This window comes from Callorhinchus milii, unplaced genomic scaffold, assembly GCF_018977255.1.
Source record: "Callorhinchus milii isolate IMCB2004 unplaced genomic scaffold, IMCB_Cmil_1.0 Scaffold2, whole genome shotgun sequence".
NCBI lineage: Eukaryota > Metazoa > Chordata > Chondrichthyes > Chimaeriformes > Callorhinchidae > Callorhinchus > Callorhinchus milii.
Window position 1 is genome coordinate 47,488,870 of NW_024704743.1, and position 22,413 is coordinate 47,511,282.

The window sequence follows — 22,413 nt, forward strand, 5'->3', positions numbered from 1 at the left end:
TTCCAGCCATTTATGACTAGGATTTTTATGTAGCCCCCGGGTATTCCTTACTGTAACTTCAATACAGATTGATTTCTGTGTTTTTTAGTGCAACCAGTAATATATCATGCAAAGACTTAAGGTAATGGAAACCTTGCAACCCTGGTCCTCTCAACATAAATTGTCTGAATTAAAACATAAAACTGTTATCACAAAATACAAATAGATTACACAAAGCATTTAACTGTATTGCTGGGTTCCACTTTCTGGGGTGAAGAGCTAAATTATAAGCATTTAGATGACTTTAACTATTTATCTTTTCCAGGTTACCAATCATGTGAAGCAGATCTTTTCAAAGAGAAGGATTATGAATGTCAACCACAACATATTTCTTGGCATATTGATCTGCAATTTGCTCACATGAACATTTGACTTTATTTTTACTGTAAAATCCCTCTATTCATCTCTTCTCATCACCCAAAGCACACACCATTTAAGCCTAAGAGGAGACTTGCTTCCAATGTCACACTAAATCAGCCACTTGCATTTGTGAAGGAGTGGTCCTAAGATTTCCCTTCCTTTCTTTGGTTAAAGTACTTACTCTCTGTTATGCACCTCCCCACAATGACACAGTTAAGATAAAGAACTCAAGGGAGTGTAGGAGGAGTGGGGGATGGAGCCTGCATCCAACAAGCTACCACAGGCGTTTAATGTGTATTTTATTTTATTGTTAAAACTGTCACTAATCAAGCAAAACTGCAGGGATGGTGGCTTTGAGATTATTTTCATAAGGCATTCCCTTTTTATATTTCAAATACATAAGAGCTCTGTGGGTTACATTATGCCAGATACTGCACAAATTTCCAGGATACCCAGACAACTGGAACTTTTGGCCCATCCCGACACCTGTTTGTGGAGTGTTACACCATTCTAAATTGATATACAGTGATGTGGATACCGCATCAAGACACTAAGTCCAACCTCAGCACTGGCCCAGATACCTACTCCAAATAAAATTGAATTAGGAAAAATGCTGCCAGTTTTACTACTTTTCACCTCTGCTCTCAATGATGGTGATCGTCCTTTGATGGAACAGTTTGACTTCTCCAATTTCAATACCATCTACACATTGGTCTGAATGACAGCAAATTTCCTGCAGCTGAATGACACAGAAGCCATACTCATTGGCTCTCTTCAACATCTTCCCTCCTGCAGGTTTGAACTTCTCAACCTGCTTAAGCTCTCTCAGACTTTCCAAACCCTTGCGCAACTTAGGCATCGGGTTCGATCCCAGCTTTCCTTTCTACTCCACATCCGTTCCCTGACCAGGACTGCTTTCTTCCACCTCTGTCACATTGCCCACTTCCATCCCTACCTCATAACCAATGCAACCAAAACCAATGTCCACGCCTTTGGCACTTCCCAGCTGGACTATTCCAATGCCCTCCTCGCTGGTCTCCCCAGCTCCACCATACACAAAATTCAACTAATTCAGAACTCTGCTGCCTGGATCCTCACCCACACAAAACTCTGTATCCTCATCACATCAGTCCTTGTCAGGCTCCACTGGCTCCCAATTATTGAACGGAGCGATTTCAAGATCCACTCTCTCATTTTCAAATCCCATCGTGCCCTCGCTCCTCCCTAGCTCTCCAATTTGCTTACACTCCCCCACCCGCTGCCTCCACTCGGCTGGCTCCAGCCTCCTGTTTGTCTCTCGTCCCCTCTGCTCCACCATCGGCGGCCGTGCCTTCAGCCACTATGCCCCGAAACTCTGGAACACCTTCCCTCAATCCCTCCACCTTGCCCCTCTCTGCCGACTTTCAAATCCCGCTTAAATGCCTTCCTTTTTGATTATACTTATGGTCACCTCCCCCCTCCCTCTCCCACTGGCTCGGGGTCAGATTCCACCACTGTCAAGTGCTCCGGGACACTACCCCGCATGAACGGCACTATATAAATGCAGCTTGTCATTGTGGTGGTGGTGGTGGTCTACAGTATTTATTTGCTTCCTATGGTTTACATTGGATTATCATATCAAAGAAATATATTTAATTGCAGAAATCAGGCCCTTGGTAGAAATTTAAATCAATTTAAAAATTGATAAGTTTCTAGTCATTTGAAACCCTCCTGACAAAGTTTCATAAATGTACTGGAAAAGCTTTGTAGATTATGTGTATTTAAACAACTGCATTCAAAACTCTCCACCTCAATCAGTAAAATGCTTATGAATCTAAACAAATTGTCCTAATCTGTCATGGTAATCACCCAAAATGATGATATAGATGATATAGTAAGTGAAATAACAAAATACACAAAGTAAATACTTTGCATTAACACTTATTTTGTTTCACCCACAAATATACGGTCAATTCACTTTACAGTCTATTCTGTGAAGCACTTTGAGATGTCGAGAAGACGTGAAAAGCGCTATATCAAATGCAAGGATTATAATATATTATATTATTCTACTGCACAAGTTACTTATAAACCTTGTACACATTTTCAGAGGGCAGCGAGCTTGAACAGAGAGCACACAGTAGTTGACAGGCTGAGTTATAGCATTTTCGAAATTAACAAGGGAGGAAAAATTTAAAAGTTCTGGAAGAAACATTTCTGGAGGATTTCCAAAGAAATGTTGGACAATGATGACTTTTAGCCGTTCTAATGAATGTTCTCTGTCACTAGAAGAGATTCCTAGGGTATTACAAACTTTTCTTGGATCTGGCAAATGCTTTGGCAATCTCTGGCCCGAGTTGGGGCTGATGTCAGACCAAACTAATTTTAACTCAAAGCCAACACGCTCATAGCATAACGATTATGGGATGGTGCCAGTGTACACAAAATTTATAGCAAAACATTCAAGGGCTGCCTAAAGGTATTAAATATGACTAATGCAACACATCTCTCAGTAGTTAACAGTTCACGTACAATTGAGAGTCTCTGCAAGAAATAAATGTTAACAAACAGCACAGTTTAACATAAATCACATTTGGTTAAATTCTGGACTGCAGGAATGTCAACTACTCCAGAGCCACACCAGGGAGATCCCTGCACTACAGGCTGACAAAAGAATGTATTGCATCAACTGCAATAAGATTCATTTACACTTGATTTTCTGATTAATCTTCATCTCAGTTTAGATGAAAAAGCACCATATAAAGAGTACAAAGTCATTTAATTTCAACTGAACTACTTCTTTGCAAATTGCAACTGATTATATCATGTTAACCTAAAATAGGCAACTTAGTTATAACTTTCCAACAATTATTGTAAACCTCCAGATTCTAAACCTTAATTATAAGTATTCACTTACAAAATAGTCACTGCATTTAACAGTGCATCCTGCAAAATGCTTTAAGACATCCTCCCAATGTGAAAGGCTCCGTATCAAAAGCAAGCGCAATGATTATTATAGATACTTTATACAAAATCAGTACCTTATCAACATAAAATGTAAAAGTTCATTTTCAATCTTTGTTTTATTAAAATAAGAACCAAATTTACCAAATGAATTTTATGATACATTTGACAAATACACGTCGTGCACAGATCACTAAAATAGATACGAGTGCTTGCATCCAACACAATCATGTTATTGTTTCCTACTGATCTGATCTGTACTACACAATGCTGGCACACATACAGGTATTTTTACTGCAAAGTATAGATTGATATTTTCGAAATAAATGAAATGAAGATAGTCCAATCAACTCCCTCTCTAAACCATTTTCAGTTTATTTAATCAGGCACACAGTCATTTAAAATTTCACTTAATCCCATACCACAATCTGATGGAAGAGGTTGGTCCCTTATAATTCACAATTGGGTCTCGATATTTGCCAAGGGAGCGCTTGAGCAAAAGAAAAGTACTTTTTGAAGGAGAAAGGAAAAATTCATGGTTATGTTTTCCACCTGCCAAGGGGTTTGATTGCTTAAACCATAGAAAAGGCAGGACACTCATGAGCACAATTCCTGATGTTGAGCTTGAATCCGTAATCGTATGACCCAGAAGTGAGGGTGACAATGTGAGCCAAGCTGACAATATTTAGCTTCACGCAGATACTTTTTCAGCCCATGTAGCCCACATCTGGTGACCATAATCAAACTTTTGCCTTCTCTGCTCTCCTGCTAACCAGCTATGGCAGATGTTGTAAAAAAATTAAGTTGATGTTACGAAACTGTGAACACAATTTCAGCCTCTAAATGGTGGCCGTTTCACACAATGAAATTCATAAAGAGAGCATGAAAATAATGACATACAATGCCCTAATTAATACCCAGTGGCTCAAAGAACGTAGCTTCTTCTAAAGCTAGGAACGCAATTATAGATCCATGACAAATTATTAAAACACTCTACCTGCCCACAATTACTGTACAAACATTTATCCCCATTAATGGAATTTTCAACCTGATAGATAAAATCTTCCACATAGCACTGGATATCACCTTCCCTAAGCATGCTTATGATACTAGAGAACAATAAATCAAATTAAAATTGCACAGCAATAAAACTAAATTATAACTTTCATGCATTTTGTACAACATTTGATACAAACAGAATACTCAGTGGTTCTGGCATTGAATATGGAATTGATTTAATTTGATGAGGACATAACTCACAAAATAATTTCTACTCAAAGGTAAATTCCACATTAAAATTCCGCAAGACTTCACATTAAATATCCTCTATATATCATAGCCTTATACCATTTTTGTAAGAACAGTGAAAAAGAAACATTTTGTTGCCCCTTCTTCCAGGCATGAAGTGCTGCTTTCTCCGGATCTCATTATGTCGAAGGCCAGAGTATGTGAGTAATGAGTGTACAGCATAGCACTAGTGGCCAATTGGGGGGAAATGTGTGTAAGTGCTTAACTGTCAGCACTTACACTTACATCCTGCCTCCCTACAGTGGGACTCTTTCCAACTCTTGGAATGACGTTAGAGTAATTATGTACAAAGAAACTGGTGTGAAAATAGTGCTTAAAAATCATAACCCAATTTATTGTACACTCTACAATCGCACATGCCAAAACTGGGACATGGAAATACATATGGAACCCAGTAGCCAGAAGTTTTGGTGAAAGAGTAAGATTGACTTTTTTTAAAAATTTTGCCTCCACATCATTGCCAAACCCTGATTTCAGAACAGTTATGCCTAATATGGGAGATGTGGAATCTCGTAGCATAGTGGTTAGCCCATTTGCCATGCAAGCCAGAGGGCCCGTGTTTGATTCCTGGCAGGGCTAACCTTTAGGCAAGGTTCCTTACTCCACATGTCTCTGTTTACATAGCAGTAAGTTGGAATTCAGTTGTTAGTCGATTGGCGGATTGTTTTCCGGGGTTAATAATCGCTTCAAAAATAAATAAATAAAATAATAATTTGGTCACTCAATCCAAGACTGTTTGTGGGACACTGCTGTGCACAATTTATTTTTCAACACACTGTTGTGCTGCATTTCGTTCATAAAATATACAGTCAATTCACTTAACAGTATATTCTGTGAAGTGCTTTGCGACATCTCAATGACATGATAAGGTGCTATATCAAATCCAATGATTATTATTTATTATTTTGTGCAGAGATGCTGTTCCACAGAACAAAGACAAACAATTAAAAAAAATTGGAAATTGAATGAAATTGCAATGGTAGGGTGCTGACTTCAAAACTTTCAGCACTTAATCCCTCCTTACAAACACATGCCCACATACACCCTGCTGCTCAAGGAATAACATGTGGTTTGGAGGGTTGTTCTGTAACCATCTTGAATAACCTCTGAAAATGTAATGCAAAAGGGGATGTAATATATATACCAGAGTGATGAATGGTACCTCTTCTGAGAGAGAGGTTTTCTGAATGCTTGCTTACCTTTAATAGTCTAGTATTTGACACTTCAAACAATCAGCAAATATGATAATCTGTGGTTACAGTATTTTTCAACACATTTGTTGTGGCATGGATGATGGAAGCTTTAGAAGTCAGTTTCTAACCTCATTGATAAATGACTAATACTAAAACCAAATCTCAGTGTTTCACATTTTGTTTAAAAACGCAAAATATTTATGGGTACTTTAGCATGAGTAATTGCTGAAGCACCATAAGTTGAGTGACCTTACTGATTGACTATGTGCAATTTTTAAAAGGATTGAGGAGAAGTGATGTGAAATTCAAAACATTATATATGTAAACGTTAACTAGTCAATGTTCAGGAAAACATAAATCATTCTGCAATGCTGCGGAAATATGTATTGCCAGCTTTTCTCAATAGATAGATTTATGTGGGGAAATATTTATTACAACTGAGCCGTAAGAAAAGCATATTGAGCCCTCAGCAACTGTGCACATTATATTGTAATAATACAGTGAAGAAACTATTAAGAAAAAAGGCTTAATACCTGAGATTTAATTGATCTTATTTACAGCATAATTGCTCATCCATAATATGGCTCATTGCTTTTGCCATCAAGACCTACTCAGGTTTAGATTTAGAAATAAGTTACTGACATCAGTTTTCTATTTCAAAGAAGTTTGGAAATAATACCCTAAAGACTTATTTTTTAACCACACACAGAATCTAAATATATTCAGATTATTAGAAGAACAATTCTTTGGAACCAGCAGGTCCAAAATTTGCTTTAAAGATCCTAAGCCAAATGCTCCATTCTGACTTTCCCTGTAAAGTACCAGCTGCCACAGGCTTTCCAGCATGTTGCCATTCATCACAATCCACGTGTTGTCAATAGTCATAGCTGTATTTCAGACATATAGGTGAAATAGCACTACACATTGCAAACTGCTAAAATGAGCCGCATGGCCTTCTGTGCTGTAAATTTCTATGGTGCTGAAGATTCGTAAATATTGAATCCCGCATGTACCTGGAAGTGCTTCATGCTGACCTGCAGGGACTCCATTTCAACATTGCAAATGGCAACTTACATTTTCTGCTCTCTCTAACTTGCTGAATAATATTGATAATGTGTGGATTAAGTTACATCCACTAATAATCCAACTTCCCAAAACATTCCATAACACTATTCAAAAAGAAAAGGGAATTTCTCCCAGTCTCCTGGCTAAGAATTCCCCCATATAAAAAAAAGGCGTTCATGTTATGGCTGTTTGTAGGACAGTATACAAATCACAGCCACATTCATCTACAAATACAGTCACTACACTTTACAGAAAAACTCTGTGAAGTGTTTTGAGATTTTTGCCGTGATAAGGTTCTGTACAAACTGCAATAATTATTAGTTATCTAACCCTAAATCATTTATTTTTCTCGGGTTTTCTGCGGCTTTTCAAGAAAAAGGCTCTTCAAAAAGGCTGCAAGCTTGCTATGCCTTACTTATGCCTAAGTAATATTATAATTCGGTAGGGTGAAACTATGATTGGACACTCCCGAGAAACGAGGATGGGCTTATCATCATTAAAAGGTGCGAGACTGCTCGGCTCGTGGTGGCTTCTTCAAATTGTTTTTACATCAAAGAGGTAAGTACCTGACTCAGAGGAGGAGTCCTCGGGTCACAGTTGGTTTCTTGTGTTTATTACTAATTGGCTGCTAACTTTTGTAGTTCAAATTTTATTATTCCCATTGAGTCATTTTTATCCAATTTGTATAAGTTAGGCATAGGGCTGTGAGAAACTCCAATAAAATACCTTAATCGTGCCTCTTGAGTCTCTGTATAAATCAGGAGGAAGGGGGATTTTCAGACGCAGGTTGAGCCTACATCACAGTCCTGTAGTGTGCAGGACTCTGGTGGAAGCTTCCCTCTGCTATTTATATAAAGCATTGCTAGAACCTGTCATTGTGTTGAGTGTCATTAGTGAAGTTACACATTAGATTAGGGAATTTGCACTTTCAGAGGTAGATCAAACACAGAAGCCACCTAATTTACTTCACAGGAGACACTTCACGGGTTTACATTAGGGGTGAGAACCTCAGCAGCCCAAGGTAAGGACAACTCAGTCCTGTTAAGACTTGTTTGCTTTTACCTTTCAGTAATGGTATTTTAGCAGATTGCATTTTTATTCTTAGCTTTAAAATTGTATTTTGGTAACATTAACCCTAGTAGATATATGCTGGAAAACTAAGGTTTGCTGCTGAAGAATCGGTTCCCCTAGCAATGTCATACCCTTAAAATCCCTGAAACATCTATCTACGATGGTTTACTTTCAAACTAGATGCTAAAGGTTACAATGCTATCTCCTTGATAAGATATGACAGATTATTTATCACTCACCAACCTGACCCTCATACATGCCATCATTGCAACCAGGCTTGACTGTACTAACTCCCTGCTTGTCGGCCTTCCCAACTCTTCCCTCCTCGCTCCCTCCCTTCCCTCCCCTCAACCTGACCATTTCCCCCCCTGCTCAGGTCCCGACCCAACTGTCCAGCGCCTTGGGACGTCCTCTCGACGTGAAAGGCGCTCGCTCTATAAATGCAATCTTGTTGTTGTTGTTGTTGCAGATCATCCAGAACTCTGCAGCTTGTGTCCTCACCCGCACCAGGCTCCGTGCCACCATCACTCCTACCCTCAACTGGCTCCCCATCTCTCAAAAGATTGAGTTCAAAATTCTCGTCCTCACCTTGAAGGCCCTCCATGGCCTTGCCCCCTCCTACATCTCCGACCTGCTAACCCCTTATCAACCTGTCCGATCCTCTGCTCAACAGGCTCCAACCTGCTCCATGTCCCCCATCTAGCCCATCAGTAATTGGGCCTTCAGCCTCTCTGCCACCACCCTCTGGAACTCCATCCCCCATTCAATTCGGCTCGCTCCCTCCCTTGCCTCCTTCAAGGATATGCCTCAAGACCCTCCTCTTCGACCATGCCTTTGGCATGTAATTATGCAAACCCTCGACTGTCCAGTGCCTTGGGATGTCCTCCCAACATGAAAGGAGCTATATAAACACAAATTCGTGTTGTTATAATAGCAATCTTTGTACTTATTATATTAGATCTATTTTATGTTTGCATGGAAAGTGTTCCTCTACTTTTTTCAGCAACTGCTTAAAGACAGAGTCAGCTCCCACTATGTCTTATGTGAAATTAAGCCTGAAAGATCCCAGGTTTAAACCCAGTTTTTTCGTTCAAGGAACTGAGGTGAGATAACAGTAGGGGTTATTACAGTTGGCCTTAGGGTCCTTTGGGATAGGGAAGAAAGAACTGTCATGGATTCCCACTCTTTATGTCTATTCAGGGAAACGTACGTGTGTATGAATGCTGTATAGGGACAGGGTTGTTTTGGCTGTGTTGCCTCTCCCAATGAACAGCCTGTCAACACTCACTTCCTAGCATCACACATGAAGTGAAGAGTGGTTGTTCGGTTTAAGAAATAGAAAAGATATGTATAAAAGGTAGAAATCTATACGTACATGGAATATGCTCACATAATCAACACAATTTTGTGGATGTAACAATCTCAAAGTTATTTTATTTTTAATTAATTTTCGCCCACAAACTACAATTTACAGTATATTCTGTGAAGCCCTTTGAGACGTCTCAATGAAGTGGTAAGAAGCTATATCAAATGCAAGGATTATTATTATGGTTATAAATATTGCAACATGTCCAGTACCAAGTAATAAACCCAGATTTACAATTGAATTAATGAGTTATGGGCACGGATGGGAATGATTATATTGATAATGGATAGTAAACCACTCTAGACACAAATCTGGCTTTTGACAGATCATGTGCCTTAAAAAAATGAGATAGTGGTATGTGTTGAACCAATATTGACAAAAAGAAGAATCCTTTCAATCGCCTGTCCATTGTGGTTGCTCAGAGGTTTTTAGAGCAATGCAGTGAGTACTATCTGCTGTCAGTAATGTTAGCAGTGCACTTTCGTTTTGGTATGTGACCAATTTTGATGTAATTTATTTTGATGAAGTCTTTATTGATCTGTGTCTGTTTCATGTGTTCTTCACTCACAGAATGGCACGCAGAAAATAAATTTAATGACTGTACATCAATGGAAAATAGGAAAGGAAACTCATTTTATATTTTCTGTGGTCCTGGAGGCATTCTGCTAAAAAAAATGCAGAAGGGCTAGTAGATGATGAGACTATAATGTAGTACACGTGAAGAGAAAAAATCTTCTTCTATTCTTTATTCACCTTACGCTGTTGACCATTATTATGTTGATCATTTCCACTTACAAGAGGACAAATTATGGTAGCATGAACAGATCTAAAAGAGAGTTTAGAAGGAATTTCTTGACACAGAAGATGGTGAGAATGTGTAACTCACTGCCAGAAGCTGTGGTTGAAGCAGAAAGCATTTAAGAAAAATCTTGATGCACATGGACAGGAGGAGAGAATAAAAGGGTTTGGGAGAGGTAAGGGAGAGGGAATAAGGTGGATAGATGTGGAGTATAAACTCTGGCAAGGAGTAGCTGGTCTGAATGCCCTGTTTCAGGTCTAATTGAATCTATGTAATTCTATGTAATAACAGTTAAGCAAACCTGATCCACTGATCCATGAACATGATCCCCAGCCTCCTTGCATCCATCACGGTGAATTGGCCCAAAGCCAGCCAATGGGTTTACAACAACTTGAATTGATTTAGTGCCCTTCACACAGGGCAGCATCTCAGAGCGCTCGGAGCGATTTACTATAAAATGTAGTAGCTGTGTATTTTGTGGTAGAACCATCAGCCAATTTGCATACACTAGTATCCCTCAAACAGCCATGAGGTGAATGATGAATTTTATCGGGGCATCGTTGGCCAGGACATAAGAGAACCCCCCTTCTCGTTTCGAGTAGTGTCAGGGCATCTTTATCATTAACGTGAACTGGCAGATGATACCTTGGTTTAACGTTTGAGCTAAAGGATGGTACCTCCAACATTGCAGTGTACCCCCAGTATTGTCCTGAAGAATTCAAAGTCCCAGCGTGGGCTTGAACTCTTCAACTTCTGACTCAGAGGCAAGAGTGCTATTAACTGAGCCATTTGAGATAGTCATACTCTGTGCAATGGGATTTCCTTTTTATAGCAGTATCAATCTTCACAAGTGGAAAACAATGATGTATCGAACCAATCACTTACCCTATTTGCCTGTTGGTAGAAGGTGCTTGTGTGATGACTGAGCTGGATGTTGGTGAAGGCATGGCTTGTTGAATTACAACGCTGGTGTCATGGTTTGACATCCTAGAGCTGGCAAGTTGGTGTGATGCTGCTCCAGACACCTGCCCTGGGACTGACCCATGCATTGATATGTTCTTCAACAAAAGAAAAAAATCAATTAAAATATGTACAATTTTACCCAGCATTGTAGAAAGAAGAAATGATACTCATTGTTATTGCTCCTTATCGTGTCAGAACACATCAAAGTGCTTTACAGGCAATTTCTGTGAAGTGTGAGAACTGTTTTTGGAGGCAAATTCAGAAGCCATTTATGTCAGCAAGCTCCCATAAACAGCCATAAGAAGAATTATTGTGGAGGAGAACGTTTCTCTTTCAAATAAAGTCATGAGATCTTTACTATCTATCTGAATAGGCAGATATGATCAAACATGTTTGATGTGCCATCCAAAAGATAGCACCTTGAACAATGCAGAACTCCCTCTCTCAGTTCTGCACTTCAGTGTCAGGTGAGCCTAGAGCCTGATTTTACTATTTTACAGAAAATTCCAAATCATTGCCCATTTAATGAACTATTTGGTTTTACTATCTGCTCATAACATACATGATATAATGTATTTGTCGTCTCTCCTTTTGATCCACTTGCACACACAGGTGACTGAGCAGTTGGACTGGCAAATAGCTTGTGTATCTGTTAATACTTCATTGCAACTGCCATAAGGAGAGCTGAGGGTACTCATCTTCTGATTATTCTCCCTCCCTTTGAAGCTGCACATAGATATTACTTAGTTAGCAGGTGAGATGAAAAATGACTCTATGGAGAAACCATGCTCAATAGCAATTTGCTTTGAATGCCAATAAACTGTGGCACCATGCCACTCCTTGAACTATTAAACCCTCTTCACATTATAAAACAGTCGTCTGAGTCCTATATCCAAAACCCATTTAATAATTGAAACGCAATAAAATAGTTGAATTCCAGGTAATAAGGCTGCTCCTGGTATCACTATCTGCACATTGCTTGTGTGTGGATTATGTGCAGGAAGCACTGCTAATGTCACTTCCTGAGAGCTGCTGGTACGTGCTATACACAAGAAGCAATGCCATTTCACTTGTTTGTGCATGTAGTAATGTTAACAGCATCCCAACAACCTGGGAAGTCGGACATCTTTTAGCACTGGAAGCCAGCTAGTCAGCATCGGTAGCATCATGCCTTTGGTTAGTTTGAGTCCACAAGACAGCAGTGCTGTACTCTTCCTTAGTTAGATGTCATTGCCATCTAACTAAGCGTTCATCTTGCTCAGCGTTCTTTATTCGATTGTCTTCCTGTCAGCTTCCAACCTGGAAATATTCACTACTGACACCCTGTAAGTTTGTGACTATAACTCGCTCTTTTACCTTCCTCTCTGCTTTCTCCTCTGTTGACCACTCTATTCATCTTCACTATTTCCCCTCATGGGTCCATTTTTATGCCATTATCTGCTCGAGGCTCTACTCCTACCTCATCAACATCATTACAATGTTTTCTCATCCCACATCCTTCCGTTTCATGTCTGGCATATTCCAAGGCTCATACCTTGTTTTAAAACCTTAAGAGCAGTTCATCAAACCACTCTTTAAGTTTAATGCAATTATTTTTTGTCAATTGGGTGTCTGACAAATGGGGAAACCCATCACCATTCTTAAATATCCAAACTGAGTGTTACATGTATGCATGCCACCCATACATAGAATTTTCTCATGTCTGGCATGGAGTGTGCACTCTCTCCCCGGAGGGCTGCAGCCTGCTTACGTATATCTAGAAAATATTAGGTGCAGTTTGGCAGGAGCCAAGGCTTGGAGCGTACTGCTGAAGTTTAATACATACAATAGCACAGTGTAGCATTAAGAGCAAAGTCTGGCAAGGCTTCAGCTTGCTGCTTATCCAGCTACCCATTTGAGCTTTGGCTTTCAGGATTAACACTTTAAAACTGTAGTGAGAAAAATCCCTGCTCCCAGTAAATAATGTTTTATAATCCTTGCATTTGATATAGCGCTTTTCTAGACGTCTCAAAGCACTTCACAGAATATACTGTAAATTGAGTTGACTGTATATTTGTGGGTGAAGCGCAGTAGCACAGCAATAGTCGTGGAAGTGACCAAATTATTTATTTATTTTAAACACTGTTACGGACGCAGACGTGCACGTACACTCCAACAAATACTATTTTGGTATAATCTAAATTGAGGTGAGTAATACGAGTGGTGTAAAGAAATCTAAGTGGTTTTGATAGGAAACTGATGGGACTTGGGTGAATATACGACTTAGGTGTTTATACAATTCATAAAGATAAAAGTTATGTGAGTTTTACTGTACTCCCCATTAAGAGGATTTTGCAGTGACTCCACTAAATCACTTTTATACTGCATCCTTTGCATCAATTTCATTGCAGCAAGTCAAAACTGCAGCAAATCAAGGCAAACAGTGCCACAGAAGTGGGGCGTTGGATCATCTTATATTTACAAAATTATTGGAGTAAAAGCCATCCTGTAAAGTATCATGAAGGATAGTGCATGATTTGCCTAAAGGAATACAACACTACCCTTCAGGATACTTAATGCTCATCTCAGTGTAACCTTAAAACCAGCTGTTTGGCTGTTCATTCAATGACCTGATCTGAATCACAGCTTACCTTGTCAGGTCGGGTTGCAGAAACTGTCTGGCATAGAGTTGACACTCGTGCTGTACTGTCAGTAATTGATGTCTCTTTGTTCTGCACCTCCGCCAGACTGGAAATGCCCAACCCTGATGAAGCCTATGGAAAACAGAAGAAATTCAGCAATGTGTAGAAAGAAATATGGAATGTGAAAGTGTCCGCCTGGCTTAGTTGGGTCGTATTCTTGCCTCCAAATCAAAAGGTTGTGGATTCAACCTTCCAAAAGTTTGTTGGAACTTTGAACTCACATCGTGTAAGCTGACAATCCATTGTAGTGCTGGAGGTACACTGAAATGTTGGAGTTTTAGTCCTTCAGACGAGATGGTAAACCAAGGTCCTATCTTTCTTTTCATGTTAAAGATCCAAAAGAACTATCTGAAAAGAGGAGGAAATTTATCCTGCTGTCCTGACCAACAATCCCCCAGATACAAATGATCCTTGCTTTTGTGGGACATTGCACAGATTGGCTACCACATTTTCCCACAAAATACTGTGATTAAAAGCTTTGGAATACTTTGACAATTTTCCGACTCTGCCAACTTGGGATTCACAATTTGATGGCCCCAAATTTACAATTTGATATTTATAAACTAGAAGTTGCAAACTAAAGGTCACGATTAAGCGCTCTGGTCCACTACCCGGGGTGAAGGGCGCTATATAAATGTAAGTTGTTTTTGTTGATGAATTCAAAAATATGGTTTGCAAATATCTGAATTTGGACCTCATTACTGTTCAGGAGACAAATGGAAATTGTGTTGAAATGTGGGTTGGGTTGGAATTCAATGCTTATGTACTTGTATTTGATTTAGAAGTAAGTAATCTAGCAGAAAAAAAAATTCCACCTCCACCACAGAAAGAACAGAACTCCAATTCTAGACTTTTGACTTCAGTCGGTTAATTCAGCAACTGATATAATATTTTACATTTTATTCACCAGTTGTTAAAGTCTGCAGAAATAGCCAAGTAAATTACGCTTTATATAGAATTTAGTCTTGTAACTATCTGGTTACATTAACATTCAGGACTTTATGTGCACCTGATTGAATCTGAACACTTCATATTATTGATCTTCTAAACTTTGGCCTCAAGAAATGAAAAGAATTGACAAGTCCTAAAGTTTCTGATAAGAATTCTTCCGCAAACTATCCAGATTATATCCAGAGATAAACTTCATACCCAAATATTCTGTACAGACATTGAATGAGCTGACATTTATTTTTGGTGTTTCCTCCCACTTTCGGTTTGCCACTGCTGCCACCTGCTGCCACAGGCAGGGCAGGCTTTGACTTGATCCTTTCCACAGCTACGGTCAATGCCACTCCGTAAACAGAAAATGAGAAATACGAGTGTTGGTAATAAACTAACGTTTAGATTGTACCAAAATAGTATTTGTTTGAGTGTACGTGCACATCTGCGTCCATAACAGTGTTTAAATAAAATTAATAATTGCTTGAAAAGTAATAATTTTAAAGGGTATATAAAAGAGCAGATAGCTCCAGTGGACTAGACAACACCAACACAGACACAATGGGCCAAACATTCTTCTTCTGTGCTGCAAACCTTCTGTAATTCATGCATGAACACAAGATCTCCTGCCAGTTTACATCTCCATTTGATTTATGTTAAGTTGCTACACATCATTTTACATGGAGAGAAACATCCAGAAGACCAGCTCCCCAAAGAGAAGTACAGGGTGCTTCCCATTTTGATTTCTATCCCTCCCTTTGGGTAAGTGCTTGAGCTCCACGCATCATTCAACCATCTACTGAAAAGCAGATGCTTGTTGTTCAGGGAATTCACTTCTGCAACTCTATTGACATTTTACAACAGTGAAAGATTTAACTTTATACTTTTAATAGTGGATATTTTTCCAGTTATGAAGCATTGCCAACTCATGTCAGCTGTGAACTAAATTGAGAAAGCTCAGACTAATTTAACTTCGAACCATTAACACTGTCAGACAGAGGAGATCTTCATCCATTCTGTCTGGACTGGATTATAACCCATTTCCCAGAGACAAAAAGACAGAAACTAACACAACGCCCACCCATTCTTCTCCGCTAGCAGCTTAAAAGGTTTTGGTGCAGTTTGCATCTGAATATTAAGAATGGAGACTGGTTTTAGATTTCACGCATAGTGTAGTTTGTTTTATAGCTGCCATCCATTTTCTAGATGGGCGGGTGGTTTATTGCTATTCTGATGTTTCTGGTTAAAGAACTAATGTACGCTATGTACAGATGAAAAATGCTTTTCATAACAGATTAGAAGAATTAATTATGAAATGTTACATTTTTCACCCAGGAGTTTTTTTATTAGTATTGAAGGAAGCTATTTTTCGTTAGTCTCCTTCAAGTCCCACCTCAAAACCCTCCTCTTCGACCATGCCATTGGTCCCACCCCTTCCCCTCCCTTCTCCCTCCTGACCCCAGCTCAGGTCTGAAATTGCTGTACACTGTCCAGCGCCTCGGAACGTCCTCCCGACGTGAAAGGCGCTATATAAATGTAACCTTGTTGTTGTTTTTCTTTTGGTCACCTCACATTCCAATTGTATGACAGTGGAAAAGGGCTTGCGTACCATAAGGCTCATATACCATAAAGTCTCACGTTGGGATTTTTAACTCAAAGTCTGGCATCGCACTCCAATGCAATGCTGAAAGTGTGCTGCATTGTTTATGGTCCTATTCTTCAGATGAGACATTAAAGCAAGGTCCTGTCTGCCTGTTCAGGTGGGCGTTAAAGATCCCATGGTGGTACTCAAAAAGAGAAGGGAGTTTCTCCTGGTGTCCTGGCCAACAATCCTCCAAATAAAATTGGTCATTCACTTCATGGTTGTTTGTGGGACATTGCTGCGCACAAATTGAATAATTTTACCTGGCAGATGGTTGATCTGGACATCAGGAGAAACTCTATCTTCCCCCGCCCACCACCACCCATTCCAGACATGGGGAAATTCCTTTGTGTAGGTGGCCCACACGTATGAAACTCTCAGTCTGGTTTGTATACTCTTGAGCTTGGAGATGGATTACCGTATGTGTCAGGCCAACAATAAAAACACACTTTTACAATACAAATTTATATTTACACAGCACCTTTCAGTCTTAGAGGCAATACTGGTGCTAGAATGGCCCTACTGGTCATAGGACAGCATTTAATAAACTTTGCATAAAAGTCTTCAGACTTGGTCTATCTTATACATCAGTATTGGGATCTTGTTTGACCCTCAACTATCCTTCCTACCCCACATCTGCGCCATGACCTGCTCTGCCTTCGCCCAACTCCACAACGTCGCCCGGCTCTGCCACTGTCTCACATCACAGGCCGCCAAAACCCTCATACATGCTTTTATTACATCGAGGCTCGACTATGCAAACTCATTGCTTGTTGGCCTCCCCAACTCTTCCCTCCACAGCCTGCAGATCATCCAGAACTCTGCAGCCCGTGTCCTCTCCTGCACTAGGCTCCGTGACCCTATCACCCCCATCCTTGCCCAACTCACTGGCTTCCCATCACACAAAGGATACAGTTCAAGATCCAGGTCCTCACCTTCAAAGCCATCCACGGTCTTGCTCCCCTCCTACCTCTGCCACCTTCTAACCCCCTTACCATTCTGTTCACTCCCTCTGCTCAGTGGGCTCCGGCCTGCTTCACCTCCCCTACCTTGCTTGCCCCATTATTGGCGGGCGGGCCTTCCGCCACTCTGCCCCCACCTTCTGGAACTCCATCCCACAGTCCCTCCGTCACGCCCTCTCCCTCGCTACCTTCAAGACCCATCTCAAGACCCTCCTCTTTGATCCAGCTTTCGATCTCCCTGCTTCCCCTACTGACCTCCACCCTCCCCCACCCCTACCCCCAGCTCAGGTCCGTAATTCTGTCTGTCCAGTGTCTTGGGACGTCCTCCCGACGTGAAAGGTGCTTCACAAATGTAATTTTGTTGTTGTATACATTACATGTTGAAATACTCATTTTGTGTAACATTCTCTTCACCCAATGACTTCTGCTAGAAAGCAGTGAAGAGTCCTGCTTTCTAGCAGAAGTCATTGGGTGAAGAGTCCTGTAGCTCAGTGGTTAGAGCACTCGCTTTGCAAGCGAGAGACCTGAGTTCAATTCCAGGCAGGTCAGGGCGAAACCTTGGGCAAGTTTCCTTACTCCACACGCCTAATAATAATCCCTCCAAAACCAAAAACAATAATAAATTGGTCATTTTCAATCTATGACTGTTTGTGGGACATTGCTGTGCGCAATTGGCTGCTGCGTTTGCCCACAAATATGCAGTCAATTCACTTTACAGTGTGTTCTGTGAAGCGCTTTGGGACGTCCTCCCGACGTAAAAAGCGCTATATCAAATGCAAGGATTATTATTATTATTAAGAGTGTGTGGAGAAACAAATCAATCTTTTCCAGTAAATATTTCCATTAACATTAGCTGTAATTATTATAGCACAGTGCAGATCCCTATTTCCCCACGACTCCCTCTCTCAAATAAAGGCAGGAGAGACCAGAAGGGAAAAATTACATTTACATACCCTTTTATTATCTTCCTCTTCCTGCGCTTTCCTAAACTCCTGTTCTAATGAACAAGCAAGTTCATTAAAAAGTCCAACTTCTTCACAGTTCTTCAGGAATCGAGTAGGGGTGGGGGTCTGATCTACAAAGAGATAAATTAAAATTAAACATTCAATTCACATTAAGTCCAATTTAGCAGATACAGGGCTTTATCTCACAAAGCCTCTAACAGTTCCAGAACACCTCCTGCCAGTCAATCAACAGAGTAGCATTTGTATCAGAGTTTTCGCCTTCATTTCTTGCTTGTTCTTCCCAGTGTAAATGTATATGGTGTGGGCGGTGGGAGGAAGAGAATGGAATAAACATATAGTTCATTATTCTAATATGAACTAAATGCTTTTTGACAGCAATTTTTGAAACACTTTAATATAGGCTGAGCACTTTTAGTGTGGAATCTCTAAGTTATAAGCTACCTTTGTGTCACACAAGTCACAAAACCAAGTGAAACCATTTTGCATTAATACATCCCACACTGGTAATGGACTTACATAGACAGGCACAGTATGGAATCAGGGAACAATATATAACAAAGCCATAATACATAACCTGGACACAATACCAACCTGGGGCATCCATATTACATAAAGTTCTGGTCTCCACAAAATTCGCTTTGCAAGCGAGAGACCCAGGTTCGATTCCCAGCAGGGTGAAACCTTGGGCAAGTTTCCTAACTCCACACGCCTGTTAATAATCCCTCAAGAAAAAACAATAATAAATTGGTCATTTCAATCCATGACTGTTTGTGGGACACTGCTGTGTGTAATTGGATGCCGCATTTTGCCCACAAATCTAGAGATGTCTAGAAGACGTGAAAAGCGCTATATCAAATGCAAGGATTATTATTATTATAAGAGGGTTTCTCAGGGCCTGGAAGCAATCCATAGGAGAGGATCGAGGATGTTAGGGGAATAAGTCACAAGCAACAATTAGACAAGCTAGGTCTTGAGAAAAAACACCTAAGAGGGGACATTATAAACGTTATAATATTTTAAATGGCATTGAAGAAGTAAACACAGAACAATACTTCAGAATGCACCAACACAATAGAACAAGAGAATATAGGTTTAGAGTTACAAAAGATAAATTCAGGACAGACACCAGGAAGTTTTTCTTTGCACATAGTTAAAAGAAAAAACAGTTAACATAATATATAACCTAGGTACCTATATATAACCAAAGCACAGAATAATATATAACTATAGCAGGGTTATTTAATATTTTAGCCACTGGGAATTCAGATGTGAAGAAATTGCATTTTTGATTAGTAAATAAAAGAATGAATAATAGACATCGTTGTTGGGCATGTGATCTCAATACTCATATTCACTGGAGTATGGATGTGTACTTCGACATTTTTGTGCATTTGTTGTTAAATAGTATGACGAAAAACAGCATGTGTGAGTGTTTTATGATCATTGTGTGTGTTTTGCTTCTTTGGTTATTGGTATCTGCTAAAATGGTGTGTAACACTGGTGAAAACGCCAGGTTTCAGCACCAGCAATATTGTGTGGAGAGGGGAGCTGTCAATCATGGTCAGCTCGACCAACTGGAATAACCATTCCAGGCAGCAGAAGAAAGCAAACTCAGTCAATAATGAACAGCTCCAACAGGGCTCATCCTGGCAAAGGGCAAACAGCAACCAAACACCCACACTCTGGGTGGAGAGCAGGGGCGGGTCTGTGCGTCCAGCAAAAAAAAAACACTGCAAAGTTCCATGCCTCAACATAACATAACATGTAGGAGCAGGAGTAGGCCATTCGGCCCTTCGAGCCTGCCCCGCCATTCAGTCATGGCTGATCTTCTAATCTAACTCCAGCTAATAACCTAATCCTGCCTTATCCCCATATCCCTTAATCCCTTTTGCAATAAGAAATCTATCTATCTCCGTCTTGAATATGTTCAAGGACTGAGCGTCAACAGCCCTTTGGGGTAGTGAGTTCCATACATTCATCACCCTTTGAGTGAAGAAGTTCTTCCTCAACTCAGTGCGAGAGGGCTGGCCTCTGATTTCAAGATTGTGACCCCTGGTTTTAGTTTCTCCAACCAGGAGAAACAATCTCCCACTATCTACTCTATTATGCCCTTCGATGATCCTATAGGTTTCTATAAGATCCCCTCTAATTCTTCTATATTCTAGAGAATATAGGCCCAAATTGGTCAGCCTATCCACGTAACTCAACCCCTTCATCCCTGATACTTACCCAGTAAATCTACGCTGCACCCCTTCCAAGGCAAGTACATCCTTCCTTAAATAAGGAGACCAAAACTGGACACAGTATTCCAGGTGTGGTCTCACCAGGGCCCGATACAGTTGCAGCCAGACTTCCCTACTCTTATACTCTAATGCTTTCATAATGAATGCTAACATACCGTTCACCTTCCTAATTGCTGCTGCACCTGCAGACTAACTTTCTGTGATTGGTGTACAAGGACACCCAAGTCCCTCTGGACGCTAACACATTCCAATCTCTCCCCTTCTAAAAGATAACCCGCTCTACTGTTTTTGCTACCTATAGGTGGATGACTTCGCACCTCCCTACATTATACTTCATCTGCCACCTACCTGCCCAATCACCTAACCTATCTATGTCTCGCTGCATTTTTTTAATGTCATCCTCTGGGTTGACACTTCCTCCAAGTTTTGTGTCATCCGCGAATTTAGATATATTAACTTCGATGTCCTCATCTAGATCGTTGATGTAGATGGTAAACAGCTGAGGCCCAAGGACTGATCCTTGTGGCACTCCACTAGTCACATCCCGCCAATCTGAAAAGGACCCGTTTATCCCTACTCTTTGTTTCCTACCCGTTAACCATTAACCACACGTTAACCATGTGGAGTCCTGTAGCTCAGTGGTTAGACCACTCGCTTTGCTGAGTTCAATTCCAGGCAGAGGGCGAAACCTTGGGCAAGTTTCCTTACTCCACACAGAGCCTAATAATAATCCCTCCAAAACCAAAAACAATAATACATTGGTCATTTTCAATCTACGACTGTTTGTGGGACATTGCTGTGCGCAATTGGCTGCCGAGTTCGCCCACAAAATATACAGTCAATTCACTTTACAGTGTGTTCTGTGAAGTGCTTTGGGACGTCCTCCCGACGTGAAAAGCGCTATATCAAATGCAAGGATTATTATTATTATTATTATATTCCCCAATCCACGTTAATATGCTCCTCCCAATTCCATGGGCCCTTATCTTTTGGATTAACCTTTTATGCGGCACCTTACCGAATGCCTTCTGGAAGTCCAAATAGACCACATCCACTGATTCACCCTTATCTAGTTTACTCGAAATATCCTCAAAAAACTCTATGAGATTTGTCAAACATGACTTCTCTTTTGTAAAGCCATGTTGACTTGGCCTAATTATATTGTGCTTCCCTAAATACCGCACTACCACATCCTTAATCAATGATTCTAAATCATGGAAGCCTGAATGGTGGCAGATGTTTGTTAAGTAGAGTTGGTTAAGTCAAATATACATGTGAAGTAATTTACCTGTATTGTGTGGGTGTATGTAAGGCGTTGTCTATTAAAATTAGTACAGGTGTTACCGTGGCCACACCAGTGGCTAATCAGCGATTTATGTTGGACAATACTGGAACTGCAGCACAATACCCAGCCAGGGCACAATATGTAACCAATATATAAGCATGGCAACTCTGGCAATGCAACACACCCCAGCACTGCTGAAGTGTCAGCTTAGACTTTGTGAGTCCAAGTCCCGACATTGTGTTTCAACGCATCACTTTCTGATTCAAAGGTGAGAGTGTTATCAATGAGACTAACTGACATAAAGGTGACTTTTTTTAATGTTAAATTCTCCCCCCAACTCCATTTTTTCCCATTTTTCAGAGGGAAAAAAATAGACCCTTATTAAAAAGAAGAATACCCAGGTTTTTAATGTGTGGATAAAAGGTGGCTTTAACAGTACTGCCTAAGAAAGCACTCATAAATGTATAAAAGTCCAGGTTTTCCCACTTTTCTTTTCACTCAAAGCTACTGACTCATTCTGAGTGTGGTCATGTTGGTGCTAATCCCTCCAGCACCAAGGATGAGTACCCATTCACACGTGAGCTGAAAG

At 40.3% G+C, this 22,413-nt stretch overlaps 1 protein-coding gene across 1 annotated transcript in view; it reads right to left on the reverse strand.

Annotated features, from left to right (window-relative positions):
• creb5b (cAMP responsive element binding protein 5b) overlaps nt 1–22,413 on the reverse strand; it is a 201,634-nt gene that overhangs the window by 134,841 nt on the left and 44,380 nt on the right. Inside the window, exons 4-6 of the mRNA XM_042346896.1 lie at nt 18,285–18,406; nt 13,738–13,860; nt 11,030–11,202 (exon numbers count right to left, since the gene is read on the reverse strand). Coding sequence (XP_042202830.1) covers nt 11,030–11,202; nt 13,738–13,860; nt 18,285–18,406 — 418 coding nt within the window. The remainder of the gene's footprint in view (nt 1–11,029; nt 11,203–13,737; nt 13,861–18,284; nt 18,407–22,413) is intronic.